Source organism: Cervus elaphus, chromosome 15 (genome assembly GCF_910594005.1).
Source record: "Cervus elaphus chromosome 15, mCerEla1.1, whole genome shotgun sequence".
In the NCBI taxonomy this organism is placed as follows: Eukaryota; Metazoa; Chordata; class Mammalia; order Artiodactyla; family Cervidae; genus Cervus; species Cervus elaphus.
In genome coordinates this window covers 25,882,519-25,899,684 of record NC_057829.1, presented here as the reverse complement: position 1 = coordinate 25,899,684, position 17,166 = coordinate 25,882,519, and the positions used below count along the sequence as shown (strand labels likewise).

Sequence of the window (17,166 nt, the reverse complement as noted above, 5' to 3'; positions counted from 1 at the left end):
TCAAGGACAGGCTGGGAGAAAAGAAGCTGGCAGGAGCCTTCCAGAAACGCAGAGAAGCCGGCAGCCTCACAGCTCCCCCTGGATTCCATGAGAAGAGGCTGTTATGGAAGGGCAGGAGCAGGTCAACAGAGAAAGAAAGTGTGGGAACATGAGCTGAGCATGAAGAAGGGCTTTCTCAGAACCCCAGGAGACCTAAGAGCGGTGATGCTTCTGACAAGCACTGGATGTGGATGAAGAAAGGCCTGGACATAGACTCGAGGGGTCTGACTCATAAAGTCAGGGTCGGATGGGAGGCTGCTCCTCTCCAGGGGGTATGGAGCCAGCTCTCTTCTTAGGAAGATGTAGCTTCCCTGAGCAGGAAGGGATTTCAATCCAGTCTCCCATTGGATATAGAAGCTTCTCTTAACACATGACAGACCCATAGTTTTCCAGCCTCTCCTTAAATGCCTCTGGTGACGGGGAGCCCCCTCCTTCTCAAGGTACCCACCGGCACTTGCTTTATCCTTAGTCAGGCAAAAGAAGTACATCTGTGCTTTCTCCAGCAGCCCTGAGCTTCCTCTAGCAGCCCTGAGCCCTCTCTCTCCAGAACAGGCTTCCTCGGGATCAGAGGCTGCCCCTCTGTCAGTAGGACCACACTAGTTTCCTCTGCAAATTCCACACAGTCAGGGCTGAACGATTCCTCCCACAAACTTCACCCAGAATGGCCATAATCATGGAACCAGGCCCTGTACCATCATGACACCTTAGCCCCAAGCTGACGCCTCTCTATCCTCAGGGCAACAGACTCCCCCTGCCCCCCAACCTCCTTTCTGAATGAACCAGACTTCCAGTTGGCAGGGGAATGCAGATGCCTGCTATGGTAGGGATGCCAGCCGTGAGCATCCCCGTGACCCCCTGGGGAAACTGCTGCCCTGAAGTTTCTTCACAGCTTGAAAGAGCTGGTCTGGCTGCTAATGGGAAAGCTGACCCTGTGCTCCACCGGGAGGCAGTAAATTTTGTGAGTCTGCCTGAGTGGATGGAAGCAACCTCGGGGGCTGTAATTTCCACTTCCTGACACAGTACAAACTTCGCAGTTTATGCAGAACTAATGAAAGATCTCTCGGGTCTTGCCATTTCACCCACCAAGCACCCATAAAACAATGCGGTGAAGGCCCCTGTCGGATTACAGAGCTACAGAGCCTGTGGAATGTGCTCCTCCAGAGCTGATTCTTCCCTTTCCAGAATCCCTCCCCTTCCTCATCCTGCCTTTCTTCCCCTGGAAGGCGCCAGAGCCTCCCAGCTAGGGCCTGGAGGGTGGGATGGGTTCCTTATGACACAAGGCATCATGGGAAAGGCTGTGACCTGGACTTGAATTCCTGCTTTGCCACTTATGAGCCACTTAGGTTGTACCTCAGTTTCCTCATCTGTTAAATAGGAGAAGAAGAGTACCAGCCTCCTAGGATTAGATATGATGCAGGTCCCATTGAAGGCCAGCCTGGCACACAGGAGACATTCAGTAAGTGGTGTATAGTGTTAAAATTATTTTTATATTATTAAAGTTATTGTAATGACCATCTCTGGGCCTTGGCTCAATTGTTTCCCTGTCTAAAATGCCATTTCCCTTGAAATCTGCTGCTTGCAGGAGCACAGTGGTAGATTAAAGATGGTCACAAAGGCTTTGCCACCCTCCCACAAGAAGAACAAGAGGCTGAGTCATCTCGCCCCACTGACTTGAATGCTTTGGCAGTGCTACTTGCTTTGACCAATAGGACCTCAGAAAATGTGATGCAAGAGATGCTTTCGAAAAGCACTTGTGCACTGGGACTTGCCTGTTTCGAAAGCTGACCTGGGCCTGCCATGCTGTGAGGAAATCCATCTGCCCTACCCTAGGGGCTGAGAGGCCACGTGGAGTAGAACAGAGGAACCCAGGCCACAGCTAGCGCCAGCCCCAGGCATGTGGACGAGGCCGTCTTGGCCCCCCGGCCGTTCCAGCCATCATCCCATGTGACTGCATGAGTGAGCCCCGAGGAGACAGCTGGCCAAGCCACAGAATCCTGAGAAAGAATTGTTTTAAGACAGTAAGTTTGGGATGGTTCGTTACACGGCAATAGATAACTGATACACTTACCCATTCACCGGGATTGAACTCAGAGGCTGTCCTCTCTCAGACGACTTCCCCCAAATCCTCCCAACCTAGAATGAATCGCCCTGAACCCCCTACCCCAATATTGACACAGCACTTTGGATGGTAGCGGTTAGTGCAGTTGCCTTCACTAGGGTTATTTGCGTAGGAATCCTGTCTCTTTGGCCTGTGAGCAGCCAGACAGCAGAGTTGGGACCTTCCATATCCCCTGCCACACTCAGAAGCTCTGCCTGGTCCCCACTTACTAGGTCCTCAGTGGGCAGGCGAGAACCTGTGCCTCTGTGTGGACACGGCCACTCGGGTTGGCAGGGGACACATTCCTGGGTCTGAGGTCCAGCGGGGCCACTGACTTGCCCAAGGCCCTTCCCCTCTGAGCCTCCTGCTTCCTCAATGGAGACACAAACTTAAATTCACTTAAATTCAAGACTTTTGAGGCCCTTGCTGATGTGTGTGCAAAAGTGTGTATGGACCAAGTCCAGACCCCGTGTGCACTGTGGTGAAGCCCCACTTGGATTGTCACTTGGTGGGGGACGGGTCCTCCCTTCCCCCTCCTTCTTACCTTCCGGCCGTGGTAGCCCTGGATCCCTGGGTCTCCCTGAGGGGAACCAAGAGAAGCCCATTAGAGGGGTTTTCTTGCTGCACCCCCCTCCTCCATGTTACCATCCCCTTCTCCCCAGTGACTCCAAATCCTCTGACCTCCACCTCCAGCCAACCTTGGAACAATAGCAGGGACTGTTTGACCTCCCAGAACCAGTCCCTGTCTTGCAGAGGCTGAGGGAGGAGGGACGGGTCGACTTGGCGGGGGCACAGGAGCCCTGAGGGTCAGTTTTGGTTCCACCATGGGCTCTCTGTGGCACCTGGACAAGTCACTTCCCCCCGGACTCCAGCTTCTGCATCTGTGAAACGGCTGGCTGGATCAGTGCTTTGCAACTTCTCTTTCCTAGAGCCACAGGGACTCCAGCTTCAAAGGGAGACTCGACATTGTGGGCTTCCAGATAAGGTTTCAAAAGAAACTGGATGACCCCAAAGGTCCTTTCCAGTTCTGGCCCCTTAGGAGCCACTGTTTTACTGGGATGTTGTGACAATGTCCTGGGCATCTGAGTTCCCAGCTAGACCATGATCTGTTTGGAGAGCAGGGCTACATCTTCCATACCAGCCACAGCACTTGCTTGGCCTGAGCCCATGAAAGTGCAATCCTTGTGAAGCCAATCAATTCCCTCTCAGCCCCTTACTCAGTACCAGTCAGTGCACCACCCACTCCCCACCAGGGAACTTCCCCACCCACTTGATGCATCACCCATCACTGAAGGGCCCTCACCTTTGGTCCAGGAGGCCCCGGTAAGCCCTGCAGAAGCAAGAAGAAAGGTGAGTGGAGATGGATTCCACTGGCAAATGGTGAGGGCTAAACACACTTAGATGGTGCAGTTGGTAAAGAATCTGCCTGCCAGTGTAGGAGATGTAAGAGACATGGGTTCCATCCCTGGGTCAGGAAGATCCCCTGGAGCAGGAAATGGCAACCATTCCCGTATTCCTGCCTGGGAAATCCCATGGACTGAGGAATCTGGCAGCTACAGTCCATGGGGTTGCAAAGAGTCGGACACGACTGAGTACGCACACACACAAACATGTTTACAGTGAAGGCTGCAGTGGGTTCTGGATGCACTGGAGAACCCATCAAGAGCGCCCTCAAAGGGTATCTGAAGCCTGCTGAAGGCACGTGGGGACAACAGGCTCAGTCCCTCTTTGCAGCCACATGGGTGCCTCGGGCACCTCTGCTGTGCTGGCCCGCTGCAAAATAGGTCAATGGCATCATGTGAAATTGATAGTGTGTTTGGTCCACCCACCCACCTCCTAACTAGAGCCGCTCCCTGGAAAGCTGACCTTGCCCAGCAGAGCTTGGGTTTTGCCTTTGGCCCTGCCAGCTTGCAGGGGAGCCCTCTGTCTCCATTCCCCACCCCTGGGGCGCTGTGACCACAGGAGCCAGCTTGGGGGAAGTGGTGTGAGCCCTGCGGGAGCCCGAGGGAGAGGAAAGGGAAGGCGGGCTTCAGTGTGGTCTCGGGCGTGGGTCTGGATGGCAAACACTGGCTGGAGAAAACCATGATGCCTGAGTCTGGCCTGTTTCAATTGGTTTAAAAACATGCGTTCTGGTTTTTTTCTTTATAAACAACCTAACAAAGAAAACTGCCTGGCTTGGGTTCAGGGATCGGGAGCCCAGTGTGTTCGGGTGAGGGCTGTCAGGAAAGAAGTGGATTTTGAGCACTTTTTAAAATCTTGGTTTATATTCTTGGCTTGGTTTGTTTGGTTCAGTTCTCTAAATTCCACTTCCTTTTAGGTTTTCTGCTTTTCCATCCATCAATCCATGAAAGTGAGACTATCTTCCCTCCCCAGAGTTCTGGGGAGAAATCATGGAAATATTTAAAATCCGTTATGGGGATCAAGCTGAGCAGGAGAGCTGGCTCTCCCAGAAAGGTAGGTTTTCACTCTGCTGTGCTGCCTTCTGGTCAAGCTGGCTGCTCTGGTTGACCAGAGCTGTCACCCAGCCTAGGGGGATTCTACACAGAACCTTAGCCTTGGAAGCTGGGGTAGCCGAGGGCCCAGGTGTGAAGCTGAGTGACCTGGAATATGGCTATACTCATCGTGGGCTCCTTGACAGAAGCACCCCTGACTCAGCAATTCCACTTTTGGGAATCTATTGCCATGAAAGCATCGGAGATGTGCACACACATTTATGTTTAAGGATGTATATTACAGAACGGAACCCATTAACTACCTTGTAAAGAGACCCAGCAGTCCTAAAATCCATATCATGGGAGACTCCTGACATAAGAAAGGGCATGGTATATGAGATTAAGTGAAAAGAGTAACAGGATACAAAGTGTTATGTTATTCAGAACATCACCAACCTGGAAAATGTTTATGTGCAGAGAAGTCTAAGGAGAGAAATGAAAGGACTCTCCCCAGTGTTAATGAAGGGGAACCCTGGATATGGGAAAGCAGACAGTTTAAAACTTTTTCTTCATCTCTGTTCAAAATTTTTCACATTGGATATATGATGCTTTTGTCATAAGAAAGAAAAACAAAACAAAAAAAGGCCACGTGGAAAAAAACATTATCAAACAGACTGTCCTTAACCCCTCTGCCTCCAATAACTGCTGACATTGGTCTTAGCTCTGGGTAGAAATGCATTTTCTCTAAAGAAGAAGTCCAGGGTTTTCTGAGTTACTCTGCCCTGGTGCTTTCTTGAACACAATAGAGCTGAGAAAGAGTTGGGGCTTGGCTAGAGCTTGCAAGCAGATGACCTGGTGGACACTGGGACTGACCTATCGCCTGAGTGTGGTCTTGCCCAGAGGAGTGTCTGTCAGCTCCCCTGGGTCCCTCCTGACAGTGGTCCAATCCACAGGCTCGATGCAGGGTCCTCTTGGCCAACCGGGTGTGTAACATGGTTGGAAGGTGGCCCAGGAGTGGGAAATCCACACACACCAGCAAAGGCGTGTCTGTTAGGGATGCTAGGCCACCAGATGCCCCCTTGCTACCTCCTTTAGGACACATCATCCCAACTCAAGTTTTCCTAAGCCCAGGGGGCAGGGGACATCCATCAGAGTGGTCCTGGGAACTTTCTCTCCAAGCTCCTCTCTCCTGAGGCTGGGAGAGGCAGGCCTGCTCATAGTTTCCCCCCTGGGAGGCAGTGGCTGAAGCAGAGCACATGGTCCCAGGACGTGTTTTCAGAACCAGAGAGCAACCGGTGAGTGTGACTGGGACGGGCAGCTCCCACAGGGGCCAGTCACGTCCGGCAGCCTTGCCAATGCTTTTCTGCCCTTTCAGCGGGGGCCCAGAGTCACATTGGTTACCCAGTTCCCAAACTTGCAGAGAATTCAGGGGATGAATCTTGAAGGAGAGGAGGTGGTGGAGAGCAGGAGGGGTACTTACGGGCGGCCCCATGGGCCCTGGCAGTCCTGGGTGCCCCAGAGGTCCACTCGGTCCGGGAGGGCCTGGTGGCCCTGGCGGGCCTTGGATGCCAGCCTGGCCCTGTTCACCCTGAGGTTGGTGGAGACAAGTGTCAGAGGGAGAGCCCGGGGCTGCAGAGCCGTCCCGCCCCAGTGCCATGCACCCGGTGAGGCCCCGCCGTGGGCTCTGGGGGAGGCGGCAGGGGCGTGACGTGATGGTGCGGTGGTGGTGACCGCATGCAGAGGCCGGGGGCAGTGAGGAGGTGGCCAAGACATTAGGCCTCCAGAGGAGAGGCTTCCAGACAGGATTTGCTGCGTGAGCTGTTGGTCCCCTGGGCAGAGCCCTGCTGCAGTGGCAGAGGCGGAGGAGCGGGTGAGTGCCCCCCAGCCCAGCTGAAGTCCTGTTCCCAGGTGGGTCAGATGAGCAGGGTCCCGCCGAGGTGGTGGTGGTCTCAGTCTGCCTTGACCCCTCCCTGTGATCTCCGCGCCCTGGCCTCCCAGCCGTCAAATGAGAACAGCCGTTCCTTGTTTCCTGTCACATTTTGTCGTCTTTGATTATCTGGCCCAGAGGATCAACTGAGTCTTTAGGTCAGAGGCCACAGAATTTCGTTTAGCTCAGCAAACAATTGGGCAAGAGATTTTATGTAAAATATATATATATATATATATATATATATGGCTTGGTAGCTTCTGTTGAAAAAAATGGAGCCTGGGTGAGCTAGACCCACGTTCCTGGGGGGCTGCCATCAGCTGGGCTCTCCGGGTCCCTCAGGCCCCAACCTTCCAAACCATTCTGAGTGCAGCCTGCTTTGTCACTTGTGTGATCTGTGTCTGATCTCAGTGGACAGTTGAGTTTGCAACCCTTTGCTTGGTTGAGTTTTGAAGGTATAAAGTGCTTCATGCCTTTCTGGAGTCACTATTATTATTATTTTTCCTTATCCTGAAGCCTTTGTCACCCCACCCCGTGCAGGTGCCCAGGGTGGACCCAGAGTCCAGGGAGGTAGGGGTGGGATCGTGTTCCCTCAGGAGGAGGAGAGAGCCTGGTCCATGTGACCCAGATCTCGGGGCTGGGGGCCAGCCCGTGTCAACCTCGATCTATGCAGACCAGTGTCATTAGGTTGCTTTCTCCATGACCTCTCCGGGGAGGTTCTGGGGTCAGCTCTTGCTGAGGGCTCCAGCCCTGCAGACAGACTCAAGTAGAACAGCCTGGCAGGAGTGAGTACTCCAGGCTGGGATGCAGGAGACCCAGGTGCCAGACTCCAGGCCAGCCCACCCTTCTCAGTGTGATCTCAGTAATCCTTTATGACACTGTACATAGAAACGGGGCCTGATGATGCTTGCTGCAAACCCCACACAGGAAAATGATGATTATAAATAGGAGTGCATGACCTCGGAATGGGAACTCAGATTTTCGCAGCATCCGCTTGAACCATCTCACCAGTGGGATATCCTAGGACAGAGGCCACCAGCAGTGCCACTCTCGGCCTGAGCTACATCCTGCCACACCCTCTAAGAAACCACTTAAGGACTCCGAGAGTCCATGGTGGAGAAGGCAGGTGCAGAGATGGGTCACAGTCCCATTTTACAGAAGAGAAAATGGAGGCTCAGAGAAGTTGAGCACTCTGACCAAGGTCACATGGAGAATTTGGGGGGAACTGGAATCAAAACCCAGAATTCTAGACTTTTCTATTCATTCCAAATAAGCCCCCAGCAAAAACTGCTCACCATCCAGCTTTCTGCACTTTGGCATTGACCTTGAATGCCATCTGCTAAACATAACATTTTTTCAACTAATGTTAAACTCAATGTTTAAGCATCTTACAGAGCCTGTGAAATCAATATTGGCTTATTGATTGGAAATGGACAAGCTTTTTTGTGTCCCACGGTGGCCGACAGCATAAAAACCTTATTCTCTAGGCAGAATCTGCAGCAGGAAAGACAGGGGCCCCTATTCTCTCTCTCAGAGCTCTGGCTTCTCCTCCTCCTGCTCTTGAAAAGGGCGGCAGCAACATGGCTCGGCCTCTGTCAGTTTGTTTTTCTGTAAGATGGCAATGATATGCCAGTTCCACTGCCTGCTGGCCCGTGTGGGATTGCATGGGATAATCCAGGTAGAATTCTTACAACAGAGCTTGGAACCCAGCAAGGGCTCAACACATAGCAGTCAATGCAACTAGGGCCAGGAGGTAGGTGATGGGAGTCGAGGCAAATGGCCACTCTGAGAGCAAGGACTTAGCTCTCCTGAAACGGGGTCTGACATGGGTAGGGGTGGCTGAGAGTTGGGTGCGCCTGGTGCTTCTCTGAGCTGCCAGTGGGTCCCCTGAATAACCAGGCGTTGGGTAAGCGCTCGGAGCACATGGAGGCTCTCGAGGATTTGGCTGGTGTAACGGGATATGGAGGCTTGGGTAGCACACGTGTCACGTGTCCCTCTGTATTTTTAGCCATTAATTGGAGTGATCTTTCAGCCTTGTTCAATCAGATGCCTGAACATTCAGGCCCCTGGGCTCCTGAGTCAGGCCAGTTGTTGGCTCCAGGCCCTGCTGTCAGGCTTTCAGAGAGCATCTCAGAGCCCTGCCACTTCCAGCACTCCTGAGACCTTGGGGGTAACCTCTGACCCCCAGTGTGAGCAAGGCTAGGGGTGCGGGTGGCAGCCATGGAATTCCTGGCCTGGCATCAAGCCGCAATGCCTTTGCCTAGATCCCTGGGTCTGTGGTCTCTTGCTCTTTGTTCTTTGTGATCTGGTCCTGTCCCAGCCTCCTTGGCTTAGTAAGGCAGGAAGAAGGAAGCAGTTGCTCACAATGATTACACCTGTTGGTTGTGGGCTACATTTCCTCTGCAAATTCCCTTGCTTCTCAAACTCAGGTTACAAGTGATCGGATGCTAAGCAATCTAAATTTCTAAATATAAAGGGTGTAGGTCCAGCTGAGAGAGCCCTGGTGTGGAGTCTGAGGCCCGGCTGCCAGTTCCCACTGTCTCCTGCTGCTTCTGCCACCTTGGGTACAAATTCACCTCTCTGAGCCTCAACTTAATTTCAGCGCTTCAACTCTGCCAGGAAGTATTCCCAGTGTTCTGCATACACAATAACCCTATACAGTAGGAACCATTATTATCCTCATTTTACAAATGAGAAAACAGAGGCACAGAGAGGTTAAGTAACTTGCCCCAAATTGCAGAACTAGTAACCGTCGGAAAATGTGGGTGCTCTGCAGTTTACCGGCTGTGTGACCTCAGGCTACTTACTTAACGTCTCTGAGCCTGATTTGCTCATCTGTGAAACAAGGATGATCATGCCTAACTCATACAACCGTTGTGAGAATTAAACGAAAGCAGGCTGTAAAACGCATGGCCCGGCGACTGGCACACAGTGGAGGCTGCTGTTACTGGCTCTTGTGAGCAGCAACAGTGAGACAGTAGTTGAGGCTTCTGGGCCCGGGTGTTGTGTATTTCCACGTGTATGGCATTTGTAGGCCCGTCTTTGGCTAATTTAATGTAATGGGAGTGCAGTGAGATTCTGCTTTTGCCAACAGCCCTGGTAGCTCAGATGGTAAAGAGTCTGCCTGTAATGCAGGAGACCCAGGTTTGATCCCTGGGGCAGGAAGATCCCTGGAGAAGGGAATGGCAACCCACTCTAGTGTTCTTGCCTGGGAAATCCCATGGTCAGAGGAGCGTGGTGGGCTATAGTCCATGGGGTCGCAAAGAGTCAGACACGACTGAGGACTTTCACTGTCACAGCCCCAGCTGGTTCGTCAGGGTCCAGACACTCGCCAGCCCCTTGGGAAGCCCCTTGTGGTCTGGCCAAGGGAGGTGTCTACCTGGAAGGTCCGCCTTTTAATGACGGGGGGTGGAGCCAGCCGCACTGAATTGAGGAGAGGCAGCAGCTGAGGAGAAAGATGAGTTGGAAGGCCAGAGGGCAGAGGCCAAAGATCGCAGGTGTTCAGGAGGGCCGAAAGTCCGCAAGGAAGGCAGGGTAGCCGAGAGGGAGGGAGAAGAGGAAGAGAGAAGAGAGATTAGCGGGCATGAGGCATTGGAGGGAGGGCGTGGACGGGCCGCTTGAGGCTTGTGGGTGCAGTGCTGAGCTTGCCCTTGGAAGGCACCCCATCCCTGGAAGGAGGCAAGCCCTCGGGGTGTTGGCAGCAGCACTCCCCAGTGGGGAGGAGGGCCCTCTGGCTGGGCCTCCATGGCCAAGCCGGGCCACGGAGGCCTCCTGACACACGGCCCAACGTTGCACTGCCAGGCCCACGGGTCCCTGGTCGTGGACAGAGGCTGCAGGGCTGAGGGGAGCAGACTCTGAGGCTCTGACTTTGGAGCCACAGGATCAGCCTAAATTGGTACTTGAAGCCAGGCTGGTAGGCGGCCACCCCTGGGTTCTTTTTTCGGCTGGACGAGAAGGGCCGGTGTCAGCGAATCTGGGGAAGGTGGTCAGCCCCAGCTCCCGGGGGCGGAACAGGAGGAGGGTGTGACCAGTGTGGGCACCAGCTAAGTGCTACTGAGGCCTCACCCTGGGGCTTGGAACATCGAGGCTGGACAAATACGTTTTTAGCATGTTCAACCGCTTTTTTGGGGGAGCGGGGCAGGGAGAGGCAATCATGTTAGCTAATGCAATTTTCATTTCTGGAAGTTCTGGCTGCTTCCAGTCTCTCTATCCAGTGGAGTTGAGCGCCCCACAGCTTTAGGAAGAGGTTAGAACCCAGGTGAAAACAGAGATGGCATATAATCCACCTCTTGTTTCTGAAAGCATTGTAACTCACATGAGGTGGCTGGGAGGAGCATTAGGAAGCAAGGGCTGCTTGGGCTGAGGATCCACCCAGCCAGGGACCTGGGAGCCCAGTCACGGCCTTTCTGGGTCATTGCCACCTTCATGGGCAGCTGCCTCGCGGGGAGCCCCAGCCTTCCCACTGGGGCCTGGGGACGTGCAACATTGTGCTCTGTGTCCATGGAGCCTCTCACCAGAGGGGCCCAAAGATCTTCCAGAACCTACAAACCTTCAGAATAATTATCTGGTTGGAGCGCAGAGCTGCTAGAGAGCCACTTAGGTGCTCCTGGGGTGGGATAGGGGGTAGGGGGTAGGGGTGGGGGGGGAGACAGGGCAACGGCTGTGAGTGAGTGCCAGGCTCAGATACCAGATCCCACTCCCAGGGCACCCCAGACACCCACTGCCCACCCGGCCTCCCCCTCTCTCCCTGGGGATGCTGCAGGCTGGAACAGAGGCTCAGACCACCTGGATCATGTATCTCGTGGGCTGGGAGGCCTGCCACCCCCCTCAGGCCTGCAGACCCCTCAGAAAGGCAACAGACCCCCTGCCCGAGAAACACCTTGCTGTCCTACCCACTTCCAGATGAATGGAAGGTGCCAGCTGCCTCGCCCTGCCCAGCAGCTGGATCCCCACCTCCACTCTCACCCAGCCTGACTTGTTACCCACCCTGGCGCAGTCATAACCCTGGGTTTCTCTGCCGCCTGTGGCCAAGGTGTGCTGGAGCCTTCCATCCCTGCCGGCTCCCTTTTCCTGGGTTGGGCTCAAGGGCAGAGCCCTTCCCTTCCCCCTGCCCCCATGCTCAGAGCTAACGACACACTGCCAAAGCGGCTACAGTTGTGTTGTCTTTGCTGCTGGGGGATGCTGTCTTTCTTTCGGGTAACATAACAATCCTGTGAGCCCATCGTTTCAAATAAACACAGCTGACCTTCTATTATTGTATCGGGATCAGGCTGGCCGGAACACCAGGGCCCCTGACTCCCTGGAGCACATGCCGCCGCCAGGCTGGCTCTGTCTGCCCTGCTGCCGGCCTGCCTGCGCCCCCTACCCAGCCTTGGTCTCAACCCTACCCCAGATGCTCACATTCAAGGCTGCACCCTGCCCCCGGCCTCTCTCTGGCCTGGGAACCAGAGGTCAGCACCTAGCAAGGCCCTCCCGGGGCCTTTTGGAGCCAAGCTGGTTGACTCCGAGTCTGGCTAGTCTTTCTCTCCACTCCCTCAAGCCCCCTGCCTGGCAGGGGTGGACGGCCAGGCTGGCCACACTGAGTGTGTTGGGGGCAAAAGGAAGCCCACGACAGGGCGATGGACACCTAAAGATGCCTGTCATCCCCATCCCCGCTGCTGGAGGGCGATCCACAAAATGAGGGGTGTCCCGGCTCACTGGGGCTCCTGTATCTTCACTGCCCTCTGCTCCACCCCCCCAAGAATGGCTCTCAGCGTTAGTGCACACATCTCAGGGCGCTCAGTAGGACTACAGCAGGCTTTGGGCTCCGTATCCTGCGGTGCAGCAAGGGAATGGAGGAACTGGATCGGGGGTGGGGAAGAGCAGGACACCAGCCCTGAAATCCCCACCCCACTTGGAGGGGCTTCCTTGACTCAGAGGCAAAACAAAGACTTTACTCTTGCACTGATAGTCAGCTTTCAACTATCTCCCAGCACGCAGGTCTGGGTCATCTGAAACAATGACTAACCCAAAAGTCCCTGATTTGGCCAGGGCAGGCAGCCAGCCAGCCAGCCGGCCAGACAGACAGACAGACACACAGCAATGCCGGGTAGGGAGCCAGACCCAGACTCACACAAGTTGCACAGCCTTATGTTGAAGGCCACTTGCAGAGGAGCGCACAGCCAGGCACTCGGAGCTCCAGATACACGCGTGCTGGGGGCTCCCAGGCCCAGCCAGAACGGGGGTAGATACACAGAGACACATAGCTCTGCACAAACATACACACGCTGATCACCAGGCACAACCCCGGGGGCCGGCCAGACGCACTGCCCCCATCACGGCGCTGCTCTGTCTGCTGAGTGCAGAGGGTCTCTGTGCGCCCGGCCCCAAGCTCTGTAGGGAAGAGGAGGCTAAGCTGGGGGCTGTGCCCCAGGGATGGATCAGTTTTCGGGGCTCACTTACCCGGTGTGGGTAATCTCCACACTGACCCTGGGGAAGAGAGGGAAGGAGAGGAGGTGTCAGACACTTGTTGGGAGGTGGACCCTGGGGGCAACCACAGGACCAGGGGACACACCACACACAGGCACACACGCCACCTGCCTCCGGGCTCTGTCTGACTCCCTCCCTCATGCCCGCTTGGTAGCGGGGAAGAAACCCCCTCTGTGGCCCCACAGAGCCAAGGGCAGGACTCTGCCACCACACATCATATGCCATGATGGTGGAGTCAGGGGTTATGCTCCACGCCTGGCGGGGGTATCTTCCAGAAAGGTCCATCCTCTGGGTGGGCCCTAAATAGGAGTCCCTAGATGAGAATAGTGGACATCGAGGCAAGGGCAACGGAGCCCTCGGACAAGACTTCCTTGAGCTGGGGTGCCAGGTCCCTGCACCATTCATTTGGGGGCAAGCCCAGCAGAGCCCCCATCAGAAACTCAAGGAGACAGAGCACATAGGAGGCTGGGAAGAGGGCCAAGCCAGTAGTTTACAAAACGGACCCCCTGAAATCCTAGAGCCTCATGGGAGGTGGTCAGGAAATACCATGGGGGAGAAAGAGGCTAAGGGCCAGGCTCCAGGCTGTCCCCTTCCCTCAAGAAAAGACCCCCACCCAGGGCAGCCTCCCTTCTCTCTCATATACTGAGTGCCACAGTGGGTTCCCTGCTTCTGTTGATAAGAACTGAAGTTTGAAAATAACCCTTTCTACCTGTTGGAAGACTGCTTCTTGAGATGAAAATTCTAGAAAACCCCCATCGGCTTACCTTTTCTCCCTTTTGTCCTTGAGGTCCCTACAAAGAGATGGAAATGAGACAGTCAGAAACCGAGGCTCAGGACTCAGGGCCCGAAGCCTCTCTGCTGGAAAGCCCTGGGGTGATACACCAACCGGCTGTCCCCAGGGACCCGCCAGACCCTGAGGGAAGGAAACGCGCACAGGTGACACAGGTGAGTGGAATAAAGAAGACGGGCAGATTCGGAGCATGCAGGCCTGCGTGGGATTGTGCAAGAAACTTTTTGGAAGGCCTGAGTCCCGAAGGCCGGGCTTAGCCACCCATGCCTAGGCTTCCTGTGCCTGAAACAGTCCAGCTGTTGGGGCCCAGCTTCTTCATCCACCAGCGGACATGACTAGGTGTGCCCTGCTCCCCGCACTTGACTACGATGAAGAATAGGTGTCATCTTTTCCTTATTCCTGCACCCGCCAGGGTCCTGTGGGCTGGCCACAGAGGAGGCTGCATGGACGGGCGGGACAGGGCTCTGCTACTGCCAGACGCCCTGCACTCTCAGGCCATCTCCTCTCGGAACCGAAAGCACATTCTAACTCCTACCCTCTGCAGCCTCAGCATCAAACCCACTGAGCCAGAAGGGCTTCTGGGGACACGGGGGCTGGGGCAGCATTCCAGACATCAGGAACTTTGGAGGAAATTTTGGCCAAAGAGATGAAGCAGGAATTTCATCTCTGTGTTCTGGGTTTCTTGGAGGAATGTAAGGGCCTCAGAGCTCCCCTCCAGGGAGTCTGATCAAAAGCTCGCAGGGCTGAGAAAGGAGCCTGGATTCAGGGTGGACCCTGGTTCTCTGAGGGGGATGCAGCATCTGGCTGGCTATCTCAGGGGCCTGACCTGAGACCGGGGCTGAGGAGGCCTCAGGTGTGGCTGGTGTGGAGAGGGAGAGGGAAGGTGCCCCTTGTTTTGAGGACCCCCTCGGGGGCAGGCTTTGGGACACGCTGAGCTCACGCCCACGCTGGCCCGAGAGGAAGGCGCTGGTGTTGCTCCTTCTCCTGGAAGAGGTGATGGAGATGAGGTCCTGTGGCTCAGTGAGCAGAGGCAGCGCTGGGACCGGGAAGGTCCAGCTGCGTCCACTCTGCCACGTGCTCTGAACAGAGCTGGGCCCCGTGGGGCAGGGCTTCTGAACTTGGCTGGAGTCACAGGCAGTGTCCCACCCCCTGGGGCTCTGAGGTCCCTTCCAGCCGCCATTCTGAGGGCCTGTGAGGGCCCGTCTGCCAGGCCAGTCTCTGTAGGGCTTGGAGACCTCAGGATCCTCGTGGACAGATCCATCTGGGTGGGTGAAAGCCTACTTTTGTCCCTGACTTGCTAACTGGGCCAATTACCAAACCGGGAGTTTCCCAGGAGGTTTATGGGAAGGGACAAGTGGTCTCTGGGACAAACCATGTGGCATCCCAGCCCATGCAGTTGACAAAGTGTTTAGTATCAAATTCAACAGACTATGATGCATCTGCAGGGGAGTGAACTACAGGGGACCAGGCCACCTTCCCTGGGGACGGAGAGAGGCGTGTGATGAGAGAGGGAGGTCCAGGGGCCCAGCAAAATAACCCAAAGGTTTGGGACTGCAGAGACAAGGAGGACGGAGTCTGGACACTGCAAGTGGTGGCCCATGGGACAATCACGGTCTCCGGGGATATTCTGCTGAGCCCACACACTTTTATTTTAATTAACTGCCAATACTGAAGCTCACAGAGAGTACAACAAAAATCTGAATTTCGAGTTTAAGTATTTCAAGGTCCAGCAACACTTGGCACCAAAGAGCTCTTGAGGCTGCCCCTTTAGGCAAGTTGGGGTCAGGGCAGTGTGCTACCCGTGGTGTTTCCGCTGGGCCAGGCACTGTTTGAAACACTTGATGTGAATTAGCTCTTCCCACCTTACGACAGCCCTGTGAGTGGTGGGACAAGAAGTGAATTCAGAGTCCTGGTTCTCCTTTACATGACTGGTGGGACCCTGATCCTGTCTACACCTTACATCAGCTGCTCCGGGCTACTGGGAGGTGGGTGGGGCAGAGGTGACCCCCTTTTGACAGGTGAGGACACAGGTTAAGCAGGTGAGGGTAAGCCCCAGCCCTCAAGTTGGAAGCTCGACAGACGGTAAACCATCCCGAAGGGAGGAGAGTGGGAGATGGACGGCTGATAAGCAGGCCAAGATAATGACACTAGACAGCATGTGGGATTAATAGCTCAGGGTCCCTGTGCCAAGTCAAACAGGAGCCTAATGGCTCCGTGGCCTGTTGGATTTTGATGGATGACTGTGAGGCAGACACCGATGTGGGTTTGTGGTAGAAGGGATGGCCTCACCTTCCCCCGCACCACCCCCCCCCCCGCCTTATATTTGTTCTAACTCCAGAACAGACTGGGAAGATTCATGGGTAGTTAACTGGGGTGGGGCAGAAGGATGGCGGGAGGAGGAGCCCCTTAGAAGGGTCCTTTTCTTTCTAAACAAAGGGGCCTGGCAGCAAAAGGAGGCATGGTGGAAGGTAAGATCTTACCATGTGGGTCTCAATCCCATTCTGTTACTTACGAGCTGTGTAGCCTTGAGCACTATACTCAACCACTCTGAGCCTCTATCTCCCCTTCTTTAGAGTGGAGGATGATAAGCTGTTATTATGAGGATTAGGGAGCAGAGCCTGGCTGATGACCATCATTATTACTTCTGGGGTTGCATGGACTGTGTTAAGGCTCTGCAGAAGGTGGGAAGGAGCAGGAGGAAGGTGGGGACAGTGGTGTGTCTCTCCAGGTCAGCTCTCCGCCTGGCTGGGGCAGCAGCGCCTGGAGCCCTGGGCAGCCCAGAGCAGGGAACGCTAAAAAGTCAGGCTCAGGGCTTCGCTGGTGGCTCAGTGGTAAAAAATCTGCCTGCCCATGCAGGAGACACGGGTTTGATCCCTGATCCTGGAGGAGCTCAAGTGCTGTGGAGCAACTAAGCCCATGTGCTACAACTATTAAGTCTGTGCTCTAGAGCCCAGGAGCTGCAACTACTGAGCTCACAGGCAGCAACTGCAGAAGCCCGTGAGCCCTAGAGCCCACACTCGGCAACAAGAGAAGCCTCACTGAGAAGCCCTCACACCGCAACTAGAGAGTAGTCCCAGCTCGCCACAGTTAGAGAAAAGCCTGTTCAGCAACGAAGACTCAGCATAGCCAAAAATAAATAAAATTATTATTTTTTTTTAAGGGGGGGGGGCTTTTTATTATTTGTAACGCGCTGGCAGTTCTGTTTTCTCTCCCCCCACCCAAAATTATTTTTTAAAAAAGAAAATGAGGCTCAGGATGTAGTGCTGGATGGACACCCCTTGCTCCCAGTGTGAGTGCTGAGCATGAGTGATGGTTTGGTGACGCTAGCTGCCAGTTCTGTGTGACACTGGCCAAGCAAGGACGCTCTCTGGACCTCTCTCTCCTCATTCTTCAGGTGGAGAAGCCCCCTGCC

General features: G+C 54.8%; 1 protein-coding gene across 17 annotated transcripts in view; it reads right to left on the bottom strand.

The window, feature by feature from the left end:
- COL13A1 (collagen type XIII alpha 1 chain) overlaps positions 1-17,166 on the bottom strand; it is a 149,890-nt gene that overhangs the window by 48,242 nt on the left and 84,482 nt on the right. For 15 of the 17 annotated variants that reach the window (XM_043925192.1, XM_043925193.1, XM_043925200.1 and 12 more), the window contains 6 exons: positions 13,729-13,755; positions 12,938-12,964; positions 11,046-11,102; positions 6,050-6,157; positions 3,441-3,467; positions 2,682-2,717 (listed from right to left, as the gene is read on the bottom strand). In XM_043925192.1, coding sequence (XP_043781127.1) covers positions 2,682-2,717; positions 3,441-3,467; positions 6,050-6,157; positions 11,046-11,102; positions 12,938-12,964; positions 13,729-13,755 — 282 coding nt within the window. The remainder of the gene's footprint in view (positions 1-2,681; positions 2,718-3,440; positions 3,468-6,049; positions 6,158-11,045; positions 11,103-12,937; positions 12,965-13,728; positions 13,756-17,166) is intronic. The other 2 variants (XM_043925198.1, XM_043925203.1) reach the window with 1 other exon arrangement.